Here is a 19488-nt window from a genome sequence, read left to right as displayed (position 1 = left end):
AAAAATGGAAGTAAGAGAAAATGGATAGTTTGGGGCAAGGAGACATTTTTTTTATATGAAAGGAGGACCTAGCTGGTTTTATTTGTGCTTGTATCTATTTTCTTTCTTTACTCAGACTCATCTTGATTAAAATGTTGTAAAATAGAAAGTAGCTTTCAAATTCCAGGATAAGAAATGTTATTTTAGTATAAGCATAATGCTTTAGTGGGAAATAAAAACAGACCTATTAAAAAATTGTCAGCTGGGAGTGGTAATGAGTATAGCTCAGGGTCCTTTTGCAAACAGCATTCTGCCAACTCCAGATCTAATTCTCTGCCTCCATCAAGAGTCACTTGTAGGCACTTAGACTAGACACTCTGTTCTAGACAATTAGTGAACTGGCCTTTTATTTATCCATTTAACAAATATTTATTGAACACCAAGTATGTGCTAGGTAACATTGTAGGCATTGAGGATATATCAAGAAACAAAACACAAAAATTCTTTTCCTCATGGAACTTGTATTTTAGTGAGGGAAGATATTTCAAATAAGTCAGTTAATCACATATTAGATGGTAAAAGCACTAAGGTGAAAAACAAAGGCGGGAAAGATAGAAAGTCATGCAGGTGAAGTAGGATGTAAAATTTTGCACAGGGAAGGCCTCATTGGAAAGGTGACATTGGAGCCAAAACTAGAAAAATATTAAGAGTGAGCCATGAGAGTAGCCATGTCAATACTTGGGGGAAAGAATTTCAAGCCGGGGAAGGACAAAGCCGTGAGGCAGAATATGCTTCTATTTGTGAAAGATCAAGGAAATCCAGTTGGTTGAGGTGTGTGAGCAAGTAGAGAATAGTACAAAAAGGAGTCAGAAAGTTTTAAGTATCAAGCTTTTAGTGATTAAAATGGGGAAATGGTGGGTTTCAAGCAAAGAAATGTCATATTCTGACTTATGTACTGAAGGTCGCATTGGCTGCTGTGTTGAGAGCATATTGGTGACAGGGAGATGAGCTTCAAGTTATTTTAATAACCCAGGTTAGACGATGGCTTTAAGACCAAGGTGATGGTAGAATTGTGTGTTGAAAACAGTGAGATTCTAGGTATGTTTTGAACATAGAGCAAACATTAACTGATTTAATAAACGATTTATTCATTTACTGATGGAAGGTAGGATGTTAAAAAAAGTTGATTCCAAGTATTCTGGTCTGAACTACTTCAAGAGTGGTGTTCCTATAAACTGATTAGTAACAGTGGGGTTGAATACTGTAGATGTGAGGATTGAGGTTTTGAAGTTCAGAATTGGATATGTTAAATTTAAGATTCCCATTAGGCATAGATATGGAAAAGTGGAGATATAGAGATATAGAGATAGAGAAAGAGAGAGTGTGTGTGTGTGTGTGTGTGTGTGTGTGTGTGTGTGTATACATATACATATGGAAGAAGAACCTGTTCTGAAAAGTAACCTTGGACATCTAAAGCATGGTGTTTGAAGATACAGGGCTGGGAGCAGAGACTGCAGAGAGTGGAAAGGCCCGAAGTGTTTTTCCTTTGTGGCATTCCAACATTAAAAGGTCATGAAGATGAAAGTGTACCACCAAGAGACTGAGTAGAAAAGTCAATGGTGAAAAAACAATGACAGTATGGCAGACTAAGGAATGCAAATGTTTCAAGGAGGAGCTGTGTCAGCTGTCACTGTGAGATAGATCAAAGTGAGTACTTTTGACTTGAATTTAGAAATATGAAGATCATCAATGACTTTAACAGAAACATTTTTAGTGGAATAGGAGGGTAAAACCTGATCAGTGCAGGTTAATGAATTTGAAAGTATGAATCAGTATAATTTGGTTCTTTTCTTTCAAGTACCTACTGGGAAGCATTTGTAAATTCTTAAAACTGAACCTTTCCAAATACAGGTGCGTGCTAACACAAGATATTTGCATTTATTTTTTAAATATATTCATATTTTTTCCATTACCAGTTAGTCCCTGTACCACCACTCCCCCCAGCAATCGCCTCACTGTCGTCCATGTCCGTGAGTTTTTTCCTTTTTGCTCCATCCCTCCACCCCTGATATCCCCCCTCCAGCTGTCATCTGTTCTCCATCTCTGAGCAAGACATTTGCATTTAAATGCAGCTTTGCCTGCTGACCTCATTAAGATGAGGAACTGACAAAGCATTCTGTTCTCTGATTAAATAAGCACACTAAAAGTATAATTTTAAACTAATTCATTCAAGGGAAAAAAAAAAAGCAAGTTATATTTCCTGGCAGTATTTACACCTGATGCATTCCTAAGTGACAATCTACTTAATTGCCATTGTAGTTTCTTGAGTAGCAGTAATAGGATTTAGTCTCTTCAGAATGCACTATATTTTATGCCAGTTAACATTCATTCTTAGGTGGGAAATTTCAATACTGAACACTAAGAGGATGCTATTAAAGAATCTTTAAGAATCCATGCAATTGTTGTCAATGCTAGGAAATGTTATTAAAAATTCCTTAATGTAGTATTTGGAACTGCTTAGTGTTATCAATTACTTGGGTACCTATATAACTTTAGCCGTTACATTTCTTTACACAATTTTCAACTTTTTGAGGTGATTTGTACCAGTGTGTCTAAAGCAGTTAACAGAGGTGGGGATGGGGCATTTTGCCCACCAGGGGACATTCAGAAACATCTGGTGGTTTTTTTGGTTTTCACAACCTCGGGGAGGAATGCTACTGGACCATAGTAGTAGGGAACATGGTTGCTGCTAAATAACTTATAAAGTCAATAGTGGCAAGGTTGGGAAACCCTGCTCTAGACTGAAATTATGCAAGGGAGACAGGAGCTTAAATTAACTAAAATGCACTCCACACTCTAGGTTCAAGAGTACTTGGGTTTAAATACCCACATTTGGCTAAGAGAATATGCTTGAGTAGTTTAATCTGCATCTTAGTTTTCTGAAGTTTAAAAATAAATGTATAAAGCCCTGGTTGGCATGGCTCAGTGGACTGAGTGCTGGCCTGTGAACCAAAGGGTCATTGGTTCAATTCCCGGTCGGGGCACCCACCTGGGTTGCTGGCCAGGTCCACAGTAGGGGGCACCTGAGAGGCAACCACACTGATTTCTCTCCCCCTCTCTTTCTCCCTCCCTTCCCCTCTCTAAAAATAAATAAAATCTTTAAACCTAATAATAATCAGTTAACAAATGCACATACTTCAATTATTAGCCAGTAACAGAAATCTAGAAGTTTCCATTTTGCCAATGCCAAAGAGGCTTAAATATTCTTCCTGATCTACCTTTGTGTAATTTCCAGTTGCAGTTGTTAATTACGCTCTAGTAAAGTACACAAAATGAAAGCATCTTATCGAGCAATTTAAAGTCTCTTCAACTATACTCAAGAAATTCTTTAAATTGTAGTATTTCCTATACCCAGTTATAAAATTCAGAGCACATTTTCAGCATCAAATAGTGAGACATATCAAGTTTCAAACATTTATTAATCAGTGTAAACCCCAACAGAATACACCAATGGGATCTCGTGCATTTGGAGGGGAAATATTTCCTGGTTAAGTGGAAAGTTGTGCGGATGGCTTCTGGAAGACCTTCATTCTAAGCAGCTTTATAGTGAAACATTTCATTTAGAACTGTGGACCTTCTTTCTTCAGTTTGCTGTAATCTACATTCACGGAGTAGAACTTGGAAAAGAAAAAAAGTATGTTAGATAATCTATCAAATACGCAGATGGTACAGAAGTTTTATAATTATTTTTATTCAGCTTTCTACAGTAAAAGTTATACACATCAATTTTTTACTGAGTATTTAACAATGGGACACTCATTCAAAGAAAGACACCAAAACTCCAGTCCTTTAATAATAATTTTGTAAGGTCAAAATATTCAGTCCACTGCAGGAGAGCGGTGCTAGTATAATCTGTTAGTCAGAACCTCTAAAAAATTCCTGTTTCATAGTGCATAAGAATTCCTTCTGATACATACTTCCAGTTCTTAAGTTTTTACTTTCATGTCCACTAAGTATGCAGATGAACTGCCAACAGAATAGAGGAATACCAAGTATTATCATCTCTACTTTGGTTAGCAAAGTTTTATAAGATAGGAGAGATTTATAGCAACCAAGATAAGCTAGTAATGTGGTAATGCTTTGTTGTGTTGTTTATATAGCTTTGTAGACACAAATTGACTTACTTTGATGGCTTTTTTTCCCATTACTTTTCTAACCCAGACTGCATCAATATCAAACTGACACCTGACCACCTCTGGTACAAAAGCCTTCAAATAGTACTCTATTTTTGCTTTTAAATAACAATTTATTTTAATTATACGGTATATTTGGAACTTCTGTCATTTCCAAAAATTGCCTTAAGTTAAAATATTAGAAATTATAAGGCTATTATCTTGGGTTTACTCATTCTTGTGCAAAACAACACTGAAGAGACTGTGTTATATATAATTACTTGAAGAATCAAAAAAAATAAAATAGAATCATTAACACTTTCTTCAGGGATTTAAGCAAGAAGCTCATAAATCTGTATCCATTTCTTCAAGTCCTTTGCTTTCTTTCTCCCAATATACCCTAACTTCTATATCTCTAACTAAAAAAATTCTTATTTTACTGCTAAAGAAAAAAGGAACAAAAACCCTCCCAGGTAGTAAAGTTTATTCTTGATATCCCTGAGATGCACAGACTTTCACAGAGAAATATGAATAAGCCCTAAAGCAGTATTCTTTGTTCTGACAGCACTCTCTCACGAAGCAACTGACCTTAGATAATAAGAATTTTAAAAAAACAAACAAACAAAAAACCTGTGTTATCCCTAACATGTTACCAAAATATTACGGGGATATTTGTAAAAGAAACTACAGGTAAATATTAAGAAGAAAATAAACATTTGTGGGGCTTTAAATAGATGCTGGGCACTACATGCAGAGTGCTTTGTAGACCTCGGATAATTAAGAGAACCTTACTCACGCTTACTTTATAATATAAAGAGGCAAATAAAGATCAGGTTGCCAAACAACGAAAATAAGCAGCCCCTACACCCATGCAGGGTATAAAGGTCACAGTATCTTTGCCAGTTTTCTCAAAACTAACCAGGCTTCTCATGTGTGTGCCTCTATTTAGTTCCATGTGCCAGTATCAAAGTTCTGTGTTGAATTTTCAAATCTGCTTTATTTTTCAGCTTCCACGTCCCCATTCTTTTTCTCAATTTAATGGTTGCTATCTTGAAGGTCTTTGGAACAGCTGGGAAGGCACGACATAGTCTGATCTTGATTTTGGGCTTTTTATTTGTCTGAGAAGTGTTGCTGAACCTTTGATTCTTAAATCCTATTTCAGTCCCCTCTGATTTGTATTAGTTAGCTCTGTAAAGTGACAACACATAACCTCCAAATCTTAGTGGTTTACAATAACAAAGGTTTATTTTTTTCATTCAGATTATATACCACTTACAAACTCACTCATCCATTTCTCCTGATTCCTATCCTAGGCTGAATGAGTAATCCTTAACTGTCAATTTTTTGTCTCATGACAGATGGAAAAGAACAATGGGGGTAACCACACACTGGTTTAGAATGGGCAGATATCACTTCCCCTAACTTATGATTTGCCAGAGCAGGTCAGGTCATCAAACTTGGTGTCGGTGGGCCATAAAAACAAATTCTCTTTGGTGAAGGGCAGTGAATGATTAAATAACCTAATCTACATCACTACTGGTTTAGAAGCAGTAGTAGCCTCCATTCACTCTAGGCTCACTAGTTTCTGGACCGATTCCCTTTTTTTCTGCTTGCGAATCATCCAATTCTTCTACAAGCTCATCTCTTGGCAAATACAGCCACAGTAATAGTCCATTAACATCCTGTTTTCTGAAATCTTTTTCTGTAACAGCTCTTCAGGCATATAGTCCACCTTCCAAGTACAGCAGGTGCCACTTCATCAAATATTTTGCTATTATGTGATTCATCTTTCCAGTGTCTAACATCAGTGTCATAGCTACTGACAGCCCAAACTATGCACACACATTAGATTTTTGTTGTAGCAACATTCCATTTCTGAATTCGCATGGCCTCACACTGGCATGTTGTCATTTCCCAGAGCATTGGTAACTGGCTTCATTATCAGGATCACCTGGGGAGCTTTGCGAACTATACAAACCCAGAGACTCCACTATGATCCTTGGTGAATGGACCAACACCTACCTGTTTTTCGGTTTTCTTTTTTTACTTTTATTAGATATGAATCCATTTTCTCTAGAATGGACTTAATTTAAACAAATTTATGAGAGAGAAATAAGCCACAATGCCTGCTAATGATTTTTTTGAGGCAAAATTTAACAGAGACCAGATGGCTCCTTTCAGCTTCACCAATGCATTTTTGTTTGTTTCTTGTAGTGAGATTTTTTTGAGAGATTTGGAAGCCAAATTATAATCTGAAGGTTGAGTGGAAAGCTTGGAATCAGCAAAATGTGATAACTGTCTTAAAAAGTTGCTGTTATCAATAATGATAGCATCCATCTTCATCATGGAGCTATATCTCCTATGGGGTCCTAGACACACATTAGTCATAGTATCTCTTCTTGCAAGTGCTTATGCAAGCTGCTATTTCTCTTTTTTTTGATGAAGCAGCCTGGTATAGTATATACTTTACTATATACTTTATGGGTGAGTTATATACTTTAAATAGGTAAGTTGTATGGTATATAAATTATACCCTATCAATCTGCCGTGTTTTTGACATTTGTCTTTATATACAAAAATTATACACATAAGGAAGGTTATGTTTGGGGAATCAATAAATGGTCTGATTTTAACAACCATTTATTGATTCCCTTTATGGATGGACCTTGAGGGCATTATGCTAAGTGAGCTAAGCCAGACAGAGAAAGACAAACACTGTATAATGTCACTTACAAGTGAAATCTAAAGAGCTGGACTAATGAAAACAAAGAGTAGAATGTGGGTTACTAAGAGCTGGAAGAATTAGGAAGATGTTATTTAAGGATACAAACTTGCAACTCATAGATAAATAAGTTCTGGAGACCTAGTCAACTATATTATAAATCTCAAAGTTGCTAAGAAACTAAATCCTAATTGTTCTTAACACACGAAAAATGTAAGCACGTGATGTGATAAAAGTGTTGGTTAATGCTACTGCAGTAATCATACTGCAACATATCAATGTATCAAACCAAAATGTATAAACTTAAACTATAGTAATCAATTATATCTCAAAAAAATAAATAAATGGACCCAGTCCATGAAATCATTCTTTGGAAGAGTAGTTCCACAAACCACTCTTTAGAAAAGATGTTTAAAATTTTATCTAGAAGATTCATGGTAAAATTTCAGTTTCAACTGACTTTCATTTCTTCCTACTGTCACATGAAATATTTCAATCATAGCAAGAACAGCCAACCAAAACATTTACTATACTAGATTAGTGCTATTCAAAGTGTGGTTCATGGACCAGTAATGTCAGCATCATGCAGAACCTTGTTAGAGATGCAAATTCTCAGTATCCACAACAGACCAGTGAAATCAAAACCTAGGGGTGGAGCTGATGAATCTGAACATACTCTCTAGTTCATACCTATGTAAAGTTTAAGAAAAACTACACAAAATTAACATCTATGAAAATGGTAAACAGCTATACTATCCTTTTTTTCCTTCATCAAATCAGTAGAATTGAGACATTATCTTAATTTCACATCCCAAGTCTAGTCTGTGTATAAAGTTCTTAGCAAAAATACTTATCAGAAAAATATGCCATTTTAATTTCACAAAACAGTCTAGCAGCTCTTCTAAGTTCTTTATAATGGAATTTTACCCGCACATCCAATTTAAAAGAAAAAAAACCCAACAACAACAACAAAAAACTATTCCATGACTAATTTTATTAAATAAAACACACTTTCCAGCTTTTTGAAACAACTTTGTAGCTTACCTTATATTGTTCATTGGGACCCAGCTTGTTCCAGGGTTCTGGGTTATTCTTTCTGTCCCAACTAAAATAAAACATTGTAATTGTTATAGCAATAAAAATGATTTAAAATAGTTCTGTACTTCTTAAGAAGCTAATGTTTTGAAAAGATCAATCTCATTATTAAGTGAAGTACAGTGTTGTACAATTTCATTATAAAGTTGAAACAGAGGCTCTATAATAAGCAATGTCATGCAATCAATTAGAAAAAAGGTAAACACAGAACCTCTTGGGGCAGTTGTCCTTGTCCCTATCCCTGTCACAGGAAACTTTATACTTGGCTGTTAATAAAGTTTTCTATTTCATCAATGAAGTGATATATAGAAAAGTGTGTAAAATAACAATGAGTCAATCTTTTTCCCTTGCCTGATGTTTTCCAACTTCAAAAAAAAATTATTGTGGAAAAGCAAGCAAAAAACATTTATATGTACCAGTAACCCTGATTAAGTTTTTTTAATAAAAATAATTATCTCAATCTTTACAAGATAGGTATTAGCAGTTCCACTCTACTGATGAGAAAATGACTCAGAAATTTAGATGATTTCATGAACCAGGAAAAGCAAATGGCAACGGCAGAACTAGGATCTGAACTTACAGCATGACTACAAAACTCAGGCTTTCTATTAGTTGATGCTGCCTCCCCAGAAAAATGGTGGTTCCTAAACCAGCCTGATAAACCATCAAAGTTTCAAATTTTTTAAGTACTCACCAGACATCTGGATTGAACAATGCCAAGCGCATGACATACAGCACTGCTCCAGTACCTCCAGCTCCAATAAACACAAACAGGGGGATCAACTAGAATCAAACACAAAATAGACAAGAATTAATAGCCACCTTCAAATACCTACATACTGGTAACCGAAAAACTACAGTAGTTTCTACACATTGATTCCTAAGTTTCAAACTATTTTTCAGTTGTCTTAAAATTTTAATAAAGTAGTTCTTACACTGAATTAATATTTCTTAAAACTGTGTTCAAAAGAAAAAAGTGGGATTTCCAAAAGATGTGAAAACTATTCTGGCTTAACATAGAAAAAAAAATTCAAATTTAAAATTTCCAAGAAAATATACCTTCTGCTTCACCTTTCTAACTTTTATGCATCATTCCCATTAAATTCCCCAGCTTCCTTCATTTTGCGGCTTGAAGAACAAGCCCTTGGCAAACTATTTACGCTTGCCTGCATGAACACGTTACGAAAAACACAAATTAAGTAAACAGAAACACATCTGCTACAATTAGTTTGAGGTATAACCTCTGAAAGCATACTGCTACCAATGCTTAATGCGTAAACAAGTGAATTTAAGGTAAAGACTAAAGACAGCGTAATTTAGTTTTTAAACCACAGTACACTGACGTGCTGGGGGAAAAAGAGACAGACAAAAGAATGTGACTGCAGTTAAACTCTGCGCTACCAAACTCCCCCCAAAATGTCAACACATCAAAACAAACTGAGGATTCCAACATAATAGACCCTCACATTTGCCACAAGGCCTGGCGGTTCAATAGTGTGTACGAGATCCTCACCAGACAGCACAAAAATGGGTAACCCCAGCTTGACTTGTCTCTAACCCACACAGCGCACTAACATTCCTCTTCGTCCGAGAAATCTGCAAGAAGCCACGACCACCAGATTGTTCCAACATTCACTATTTCCCTCTTTTCCTAGAACGTATCCTTCACCTTCAGCTGGCCAGCAGCCCAAACCCCACAACGCACGGTGTGGAAGGTCAGAGCTCAAGGGCCTGGAGCAAACAGGCAGACAGGACAAACTGAGGCCAGATCCGGCCTCAAGGAACAAACGGGTAAGTGGCAGTGAAGGAGGGCGCTCCCGAGGGACTGAGGCAGCCGCAGTCCCACACAGGATGGCCCACAGGGAAACAGGTCAGGAACTTACGCTTGGATGCTTCTTGGCCTGACTGATGATCTGACGGAGCATGGCTGCGGCGCAGGGCCCAGAGGCAGAGAAAGAAGAAAACTGAACGGCCGGGAGCAGGTAGTGCGCCGAGGAAGAGCGGACGTCCAAAGTCACCCAGGGCCTCCTACCTGAAGGACCCCTGGCTCAGAAGGCACCCTGCGGCAGGAGGGCCTGGATGCGGCTGTCCATAATAGTGCCTGCTTCACCCAGCGCCTCACAGGTCTACTCTATCCTAATCAGACCTTTAGCGTTCCACTCCAAGGGAAACATTCTTATTCCTGTGCAATGTATATTCCTGACGGTAATTTTTTCCGCCCAAACCGGAACACTTGTATTGACTAGCCAGGCACTTTCTCAGGAGGCCACGCGTAGAGAGATGGAGGCGGGCGGGCGCGCGCGCACCGCCAGCCGGGTCCTCTCGCTAGGCGCCCGCCGGCAGGTCCGCGCGCCGAGGCGCTGGGGGCGCGCGTGCAGGGCGCGCGCCGGCCGGCGCTGACCGCCGCAGAGGGAGCAGAGCGACGCCTGGAACAGCTGAGCGCCGGGTGCCTGGACAGCAGGTCGAGTCTCTTGCCGCTAAGGTCAGCAACTGCGGTTTAAGAAGACTGCAGCTGCTTCCTTTCTTAGCCTGTCGCTTACGGGCAGAGGTTAAAAACTAGTAAATACTTTAAAGATGGCAATATTTCTGTCATTCTGATCTCTAAACCCTGAGGTCCTGAAAGTCAATTGAATGTTCAACGCCACAAAGTTATTTGCGACATTGCCCTCTCCCTGGACTCAAAATTGCATTCTTAATATGTATTTTCAGTGAACGTTTCCCTACACATCTTTTCTAATACCCCAGTACAGTTTTCATATCTCTCTCTTCCCCAAAGCATGGGTCAAAGTTTAGGGGGTGCTAGGGATAAATCTGAACTTAAAGCCGTGATCAACGAATCACACAAGTAATTGGGTCTGGGAAGAGTAGGAAAAGGCTCCTTCAACAATAAGTAATGTTAGACCTGAAGGAGAAGGGGACGTTAACCGACTGAAAACGGAAGATGCAGGTGTACAGAGCAGAGGTGAGTGATAGGGTTTGAATCTAGAGAGAGACCTGAGGGAGGTCTGGTCCGGTTGGAACTGGAAGAGGGAGAGCAAGGGGGGATCAGACCTGATGGGCCAGTGACCACTAACATACACGTCGTGGCTCTTGTGCTGAGAGAATTGGGAAGTTAAGCAAAACAATATACTGTGGTTTTAAATGATTGCTTTGTTTGTGAAGGATGGATTAGAGGAGATGAGCGTGAAAGGGGAGGGACTGTTAATGAGCCATTGCAACAGTCCCTATGTGAGATAAGTAGCTTGGTCTAGTGTAGGGACTGCGATGATGAAGACAAGATTCCAGAAGTACTTAGGAGGTAGCACCAGCAGGGCTTGGTGATGGGTAGAATATGGGAGAGTGAGAAGACCGAGGAATCTAGGATGCTTTCTTCAGAGGTTCAATTTTTGACCATCTGTGTGGATGTTGATGCCAATTATTAAATAAGAAACAGTAGAGAATGGTGGATGCGTATGTAAAACTCAAGTGGATTTATGTAGGGCAGAAGAGCAATCTGCCATATGATTGAAGCCATCTGACTGAATGAGAGAGATTGTTTAGGGAGAGAAGGTACAGTGACCAGTGAGGCAAGGGACATGGAGCTGAGGAATTCCAACATACAATGCTTGCGAGAAGAGATAAGACCAGCGAGGCAGGGGAGAAAGAAAAAGGTAAATGGATATTATCAAGATGATGTATCAGGAAGCTTAGGAAGACTAGTGTCTTTTTCATTCATTCAATAAATCTTTACTTAAGTACCTACTCTGCACCAGGTACAGTTCTACTAGGTAGATAACAGGGAATGAGAAAATTGTTCTGCCCTAATGGAGCTTCCATCCTGGTTGGAAAGACAAACTGTAAACAAACAATTAAGGTCATTTTAGGTAGTGATAAACCAATAAAGTAGAATAATGAGACAGAAGGACATGGGGGGATAGAGGATAGAAGGTTACTTTAGTGAGAATAGACAAGGAAGGTCCATCTAAGGAGGTAATACTTGAGCTGAATCTAAACGAAAAGGAGGTAAACTGGTGAAGATCTGGGAGAACAACATTTCAATTGTCAAGAGAAAAGGTTTTGAAGTTGAAAAAAAAATGCTCAAGGGAAACCAGTGTGGCTGATCCATAACAAAGAAGAGAAGAAAATGAGATCAGAGAGATTATAAAGGCCTCTCTGACATTGACCTTACAGACTATGGTAAGGAATGTGGCTATGTTTAAAAAAATTAGGCACAAAAATCATGGAAAATATTTAGAAGTGACTATAGGAACCTAATAGTAGTAAGTGTAGGTAGAATTTCAGCAAAGAAATTAGGAGGGTATATTTTATTTTCACTGATAACAGTTGATAATAAAATACAGAATACCACTGCTAATAAAAAAGTAAAATCCAACCCTGGTCAGGTAGCTCAGTTGGTTAGAGCATTGTCCAGATATGTCAAGGTTGTGGGTTTGATCCCTATGAGGGCATATATAAGAAGCAATCAATGAATACATTTATAAATGGAAAAACAAATCAATCTATCTCATACTCTCTCTCCCCTCCTTCTCTCCCTCCTTCCATCTTCTCCTCTGAAATCAATAGATAACAAATTTTCTTTAAACTGTGAGGTTAATAACACATTCAGGAATGTAACTATTCTCAACTGAACAATTTGGAAATCAAGTAGATAAAGGTATAGCTCTCTCACCAAAGCCTGACAGGATCAAAGTGACTGAAATTAAATTTAGAGAAAGAAAGGCAAAAGAATTGTGAGTATGGCCTTTGATAGACAGAGTTTACTGGAATCAGATGGAAGAGAAGTAGACTGAGTACTGCTAAAAGAAACATCAGCCTTGGGATAAAATATCTCTGACAGTTGGAGATGTGTAATGACACTTGGATTCACCAGTCATCTGGAGATGAGAAGCAGGTTGAGAGATTTGCTCATTTTCCAAGGAAGGCCTATTCTATAATATCCTCTTGAGTAGATCTAAGACAAGACTTCCCTGAGTGGAAGCCACAGGGAAGAAAGAACTAGAACTAATCCCCAGATTGCAGTATCAGTGCCTAATCAAGGAATATTCCATACCTTCAGTCAGCAGCAACTTCTGCCTTGTGAGATTTTTCAGAACCAGAGTGTGCTTTCCATTCTTTCTATTTCTGAAGAGGATCATTCATTGTAGTTACCTAATTCCTGTTTCACCATATTGCATTTTGCTTGTTGTGAGGCAAATAACTTGACTGTGTTATTTCACAGGTTTCCAGACCAAAAGGAAACAGCCTGAACAAACTGCTTTTGTAGTTTGAGACTACAGCATCGTTCAGGGATCAAGGGCTTTGAGCTGGCAATGAAGATAATAAAAGACTTTTAGGTTAACTTCCTTGGTGAGGAGGGTGAATATGTTTTGAAACTGGAAAGGAGAAAGATTGAAATGATTGCAATCAGAAGGGCAGACTGACCCGACCTGTCTGGTCAGATAGTTGGGGTGTCCTCCCATAGACCGAGAGGTCTTGGGTTTGATTCCTGGTCAGGCCACATGCCTAGGTTGCAGATTCCATCACTGGTTGAGATGGAAACCAATCTCTCTCTGCCTCTCTGTCTGTCTACCCCCGCCCCCTGTCTCCCCAAACCCCTCTCCTTTCTCTCTTAAAAAAAAAGAAAATATGTCCTCATGCGAGGATTTTAAAAAAAGGGCAAACTGTGATAGATTGTCTTTTTATCCATAATATTTAATGTCCTTAGTGGGAAAAGATTATATTTGTATCTCCCTGTTTATACCATGCTTAGCTAGATGACTTGATTTAAGCAATAAGGATACAAAAGTAAAATTACTGATAACACAGAGGAAAAAAAAAGATTGTGGGGCTTGCAAAGAACTTAATGAAGACAATAATCTTTACAGAATGATCAGGCCAAAAAAAGAGGGAAAATGTGTATTCCATATATTTGAAATAGCCTGAATAAAGCAGAAGAAATAAAAGTTCATAGTGTAAGTACATAATGTATAGAAGGAATTGAGATGAGGTTAGTGTGATGAGAACTTAGGTTACATAGAAAGTTGTTATAGAAAATGAAATGGAAAAGATTATCCCAGATTTTTAAGAATTTAGATTTGGAACTACTGTTTTTGCAATGAAGACTCATACAAAGTTTTATACCTAAACATGAGACAAAACAACCACAGGGCACAATATCTTAAATGAACTGGAGCTGTTTTTTATCATCCCACTCTTGCGACTTGTGCCCTCTGTATTTCTTGTTCCTTTGCTTGGTTTAATTTTGTGAACAATTTTAAAATACAAAAAGATAATATAAATATTAGTTGTCTGAGTTAAATGTAAGCTGTACAGTGAATAACTCTAAAAAAATCTAGGCAGTATGTCAATAGGACCCCTCCAAAATGTTTTCTCTTGAATGCCTTCTCTGAATATACAAGCCTAAAAATTCTCAAAGCCATAGTGATTATGTGCTATTAATGTGTGACAGTAAAGAAACGGGTTCTTTAGAGAGAAATGATAAGTGAGCCGTGGAGTATAATTATATTAATGCAAATTGAAGGCAGAATCTTAAATTTTTTACTCTGTTTGCATTTAGGCATTTAATTATTTTTCTAGCAGGTAAATTGACAACTGGAGTTGTTCTTCTGATAATATAAATACAAATTATACCTTCACTTGTTAATAAAGATTCTGTAGCTATCCTTAAACTAAAAATAAATATGTCCTTCCATTAGTATTATGGTTACTTAGCATAAACTGTATTTAATTATAAAATTTTATTAAAAGAATTGAAAACATATTTTGGTCTGTGAAAGTTTACATCCCTATTATAAATCTCAAAGCTTCATATACTCTCATAAGTTTAAATGAAATACCTGAATCACTTTATGTGCAAAATTCAATGAATACTAAAAAAGTAAAGAAACTCTAGTAGACTCTAGCAGTTTGAAATAACTGGTACTTCTTGTCACTGGAATCTTGCAGCTAAATAATATTTTAGGAAAACTGTATTTAAAATTTTTAGAATATTATACTATATACCTAAATTGTCTGGTTATAGCTTTTTTTGAAAATTATGTTCTATTACTCTTTTATGTTGCCATTTATTATCTGTAGTATCTATCTTTTCCATGAATGGATATTCAGTCATTATTTATTAATGTGTTAATTTATTAAACATGTATTAAGTGCCTACTATGTGTTGTTCAGCACACTGAGTGCTTAGGATAAGAAAAATAATACCCTGCTCTCTTTCTTTAACACCTTGTAGTCTAGAGGGGCCGGGGGTATAATTTTAAAGCTTTTTGACAAGTGCTACACACATACTAGGTGTATAGCATCCATGCCAAGATCAAGGATATTATTTTATTTTTGGAATGTTGAGTTTAGTATACCTATGAAATGTCCAATTAGAGATGCTCTGAATACTGGCAGAAACATCACTTGAGTTAAGTTTGGTCTGGGATTGTCCAATTTAAAAGGAAAGGGCTTATTGATGAACTTGTCTACAAAGAATGTGTAAGAAGGAAAGTGTAAGGAGAGAAGAGGGTCAATATTAAAACCCTAGAGAACATGATCAAAATGAGGACCAGGTCAGGAAGGAGGAGTCAGAACAGAAAAGTTAGAATAAATGAGAGATGTAGAAAGATATATCAGTCAGGGTTCAATCAGAGAGACAGAGCTTCCCAGATATATACATATATAATAATGGATTTATTACAAGGAATTGGCATCATACACTTGTGGCGCAGTGTTTCTTATCACAGCCTAATGTCAGCAGGGAGGCAGTCAGGAAGGGAAGTGGGATATGAAGTGCAGAAGCAAAGACACATTAGAACTTGCGAGGATGAAACCATGAAGACAGAGAGACCCCGCTGGATCTCTTGTTGCCTCCAAACTCTCACGTTCAGTGGTGTGGGCATCCTGCAGAAGACATGAGAGCCATTTGTCACAGAACTAGACATAAACCTTAATCCAGGAATATAGAATCTAAAGGAGTAATTTGGCAAAAGACAGGAGTACAAAGAGACACCCCGGGGAATCTCATGCATTTCATACATATTCCTTACCCTCACTGAGTTGTAGTATTCCAATTTTCCCATGCTAATCAAAATCAATCACACAAGCTAATAGAGTGACCCCTCTTATTTGCCAGTTTACTGATTTACATGAGGGGCCCAAAGTAACTAGTTGGCAGGCTCAGCTTTGAGTTTAATGAAATTATTGCCCTGTCTCCTGAGAGAAGCTTTCTTCCTTGAAACTGAGACTTCTAGACCAGCAAAGCATGGTTGCGGAGATGGTAAGTCAAAATTTCATTAGCAGATTGCTAGGAAAAATATTAAGAGCTACTGCTATGTCATCTTTCACTACTGTCCTTCAGAGTCAATCCAGAGTGGGATGATAGTGCTAGAATTGTCTACTTTGGTATATTGACAGCATTTCATAAAGAGCCATCTGTAAATATTTCTTCCTCAGTTAACTGGCTGTTGGGAGTGCGCCATAGATCCATAGATGCAGTTTGAGAGGATAAGAGGCATTATTGCAGGAGCATAGAACATGGGCATCTGTGACACTTATTCATGCGGCTCACCTATGCCTTCCGAACCCACTCAGACCCATCTGGTTTCCAGGTGGAGTTGGACTGCCGCTGTGCATGTTCAATCTTATGACTGTCATATGGGACCCAGTTCATGACAGATAACCCAGGTAGCATGGTAATTTGCTTCAAGCACTGACAGATCTGCTAGGTTATACACCTCAGTTGAAGACCAATTCATGGCATCCCAGACTGGTTGCTGCCCTGCCCTAAACTACCAACTGTTCAGTTTGCCCAGTAAATAGGTAAGAGTAGTACACCCAGATGAGGTAGATGTTTCCTCCCATTTCCAAAGAGGCTCACTTAGTGTTAAGCATCTTTGTCATATGAGGAGCCAAACGTAGTCCTTCACTTTTTGGTGTTTTAGGGGAGAGTGTGAACACAGTCCCCCAGTACCACAAATTACGCAGCTGAGTTTCCCACATTTGGGGAAATCACAGGGGTCAGCACACATTGGTGTGAGACTTGCCCTGGGAAAACCACCTTTGTCATCACGGTATCGCCCCTGCTACATGGATATAGTTTTTTGTTTTTACTCTGAAAGTGTTATCTTGACATGCCCCAGACCACTGGAACCCAAGAAATATCACTGCATGACAGAAACCTGATTATTTGGTCAGATTTAATTCCTCCCATCTTACCAGTGTGTCAAGAGTAGTTGTTGCTTCTTTCTTACTAGGTTCAACCAACATGATACTATCAATGTAACTGACCATCATGATTTTCTGTAGAATTAAGAGATGATCAAGGACCCCACCGGAGTGATGCAGAGTTAATGTCTCCTGGGATATGACAGTCCAAGTATGTTACTAGTCAATAGAAAGCAAACTAATTTTTTTAAAAGGTTGATTTACTTATAATTTTTATTATAGTAGTAATATAATGTTTTTGTTCAAGAGTTTATATCTCATTTCTGTGTTTTCCTCTAGTTTTTACTTTAAAAAAATTTAAGCCTATAGAAAAATTGGAAAAAAAATACAATGTGATTACCACATGTCCTCCACCGAGATTTGTTGGCAGTGAGAATGGCACCCAGAGTTACACCAGTGGGGTCAGACCAAACCTTCGTTCAGCAACCTCAGTACTCGAGTTATGGCTAATAATTCTGAGTCAAGATTCAGAATACAAGATAAAGTTTATTTAGAAAGTTGCAGGTAGAAGAAGTGGGCGATAGAAGATATTGGCTCAGAAAACAAGTTCCAGAGGCAAAAAGAAGTCTCTTAGAGCTTAGGAGAGATAAGGGTAAGGGCTACATAGCTCGGTTGGGAGAAGGAGGGGTGGGGGAGGGAGAAGGGAAAAGTGTAGGTGTGCTCCTGGGCAGGAGAGGGCCTAAATCAAACTACTTCTGATGGTCTTTATTAACAGCCTTTGATACAAAAAGCATTTGCCATTCCAAGATCAAGGTGCCCTCAGATTTGGTTCCCAGTGAGAACCTTTCTCATTGAAAGCCTTGTCACTGTCCTCACAAGATTTTCTCTCTACTACTTCTCAGGACACTAATCCAATTACATGGTCTCCACCCTCACAATCTCATCTAAACCCAATTACCTCTGAAAGGCACCATGTCCAAATAGTATCACACTGCAGGTTACAGCCTCAATGTATGAATTTTTGCAGGGTACAAACATTCAATCCATAACATCTATCAAAACTTCAAGGTATAAATAATTCCTATACTATTTAATTTGTCCCATAACATTGAAAAAGGAGTATTCAAAATTCATGTTACAAAGCAAGCATTAACCTCATACTTAAATTTAACATGAACAGTCCACTCATGCTTTCTTTAATTCCAACCAGACTAATGACAGCAGTTTATCAAAGAGATATCGTATCCCTCAAAATGGGGGGCAGTAGTAAAATATTAATGTTAAATTACTTGACTTTAAAACTATTCAGACTTTCACTCCAAGATTAGCACTCTAGATTACACAGACAATGCAGACTATGCTTTTCTGTTCAAAGACATTGAAGGGTGCAGTGGGTTTCATAGTGTCAGCTGAAAATTCCTGAACACCTGGAGCCTCGGAATCTAAACTTATTTGGAAAAAGGGTCTTTGAAGAGGTAATTGGTTAAGATAATGTCACACTGGACTAGGGTGGTATCTAAATCCAATGACTGGTATCCTTATAAGAAGGGGTATGTACACACAAAGAAACACATGAGAAGGAAGATCATATAAAGAACCCAAAGATTGGAGCTACCAAATGCTCAGGAACACCAGGAGACACCAGTAACTGGAAGAAGCAGGGAAAGATTCTCCCCTCAAGCCTTTGGAGGAAGTGTGACCTGTTGATACCTTGATTTCTCGCTTCCGACCTCCAGATCTGTGAGAAAATAAATTCCTATTGTTTTAAGCCACGCAATTGGTAGTCATTTTTATGGCATTCCTTGAAAGGTAATACAGATTTTGGTACCAAAAATGAATTGCTGCTGTACCAAATACCTAAAAATGGGGAAATGTCTTTGGAATTCGGTAATATGTAGAGGCTAGAAGAATTTTGAAGTACATGATAGAAAGAGTCTAGATTGCCTTGGAGAGACAATTACTAGAAATATGGACATGAAATGCAGTTCTGATGAGAGTTTACATGGAAGTGAGGAACATGGTAGAGAAAGCTTCTATAACCTTAGAGAACACAGAAATTGTCATGAAAAAATACTGGTAGAAATATGAACATTAAAGGTGCTTCTGATGAGGTCACAGAAAGAAACGAGGAGCATGTTATTGGACACTGGAGGAAAGATGTTCCTTGTCATAAGTGGAAGACAATTTGGCTGAATTGTGTTCTATTATCGAGCATAAAGTAGAACTTGCAAATGATGAATGTGGGTATTAGCTGAGGAGATTTCCAAGCAAGGTGTTGAAGGCAAAGCCATGTTTCTTCTTGCTATTTACAGTAAAATGCAAGAGGAAAGAGATACATTAAAGAAGGAACTGTTACTCCACAGACTCGATCAT

At 38.0% G+C, this 19488-nt stretch overlaps 1 protein-coding gene and 1 non-coding gene across 2 annotated transcripts; both read right to left on the bottom strand.

The window, feature by feature from the left end:
- Nucleotides 1-3439: 3439 nt before the first annotated feature.
- Nucleotides 3440-10020, bottom strand: NDUFA4 (NDUFA4 mitochondrial complex associated). Its single transcript, XM_054563965.1, has 4 exons — nucleotides 9852-10020; nucleotides 8663-8751; nucleotides 7918-7978; nucleotides 3440-3656 (listed from the first exon to the last, which is right to left on the bottom strand). Exons 1-4 carry the CDS (start codon nucleotides 9891-9893, stop codon nucleotides 3600-3602), a joined length of 249 nt encoding a protein of 82 aa, XP_054419940.1. The 5' UTR covers nucleotides 9894-10020; the 3' UTR covers nucleotides 3440-3599.
- A 6869-nt stretch (nucleotides 10021-16889) lies between these two features.
- LOC129063595 (U1 spliceosomal RNA) lies at nucleotides 16890-17045 on the bottom strand. The gene has a single exon (XR_008528379.1). It is a non-coding gene; the product is annotated as a U1 spliceosomal RNA (small nuclear RNA).
- Nucleotides 17046-19488: the final 2443 nt, after the last annotated feature.

Source organism: Pteronotus mesoamericanus, unplaced genomic scaffold, assembly GCF_021234165.1.
Source record: "Pteronotus mesoamericanus isolate MK-2021 breed Mesoamerican mustached bat unplaced genomic scaffold, CSHL_Meso_final scaffold_85, whole genome shotgun sequence".
In the NCBI taxonomy this organism is placed as follows: domain Eukaryota; kingdom Metazoa; phylum Chordata; class Mammalia; order Chiroptera; family Mormoopidae; genus Pteronotus; species Pteronotus mesoamericanus.
The sequence above is the reverse complement of the archived record's forward strand: the minus strand, read 5'-3'. Positions and strand labels throughout refer to the sequence as shown.

What these genes read in the sequence shown, in the direction of transcription:
- NDUFA4 (XM_054563965.1), bottom strand. Translation starts at nt 9,893, where the DNA reads ATGCTCCGTCAGATCATCAGTCAGGCCAAGAAGCATCCAAGC. An exon ending in TTGTTCAATCCAGATGTCTG is followed by an intron (nt 7,979 to 8,662) that starts GTGAGTACTTAA and finishes GTTTTATTTTAG; the next exon opens with TTGGGACAGAAAGAATAACC. An exon ending in GTCCCAATGAACAATATAAG is followed by an intron (nt 3,657 to 7,917) that starts GTAAGCTACAAA and finishes TTCTTTTCCAAG; the next exon opens with TTCTACTCCGTGAATGTAGA.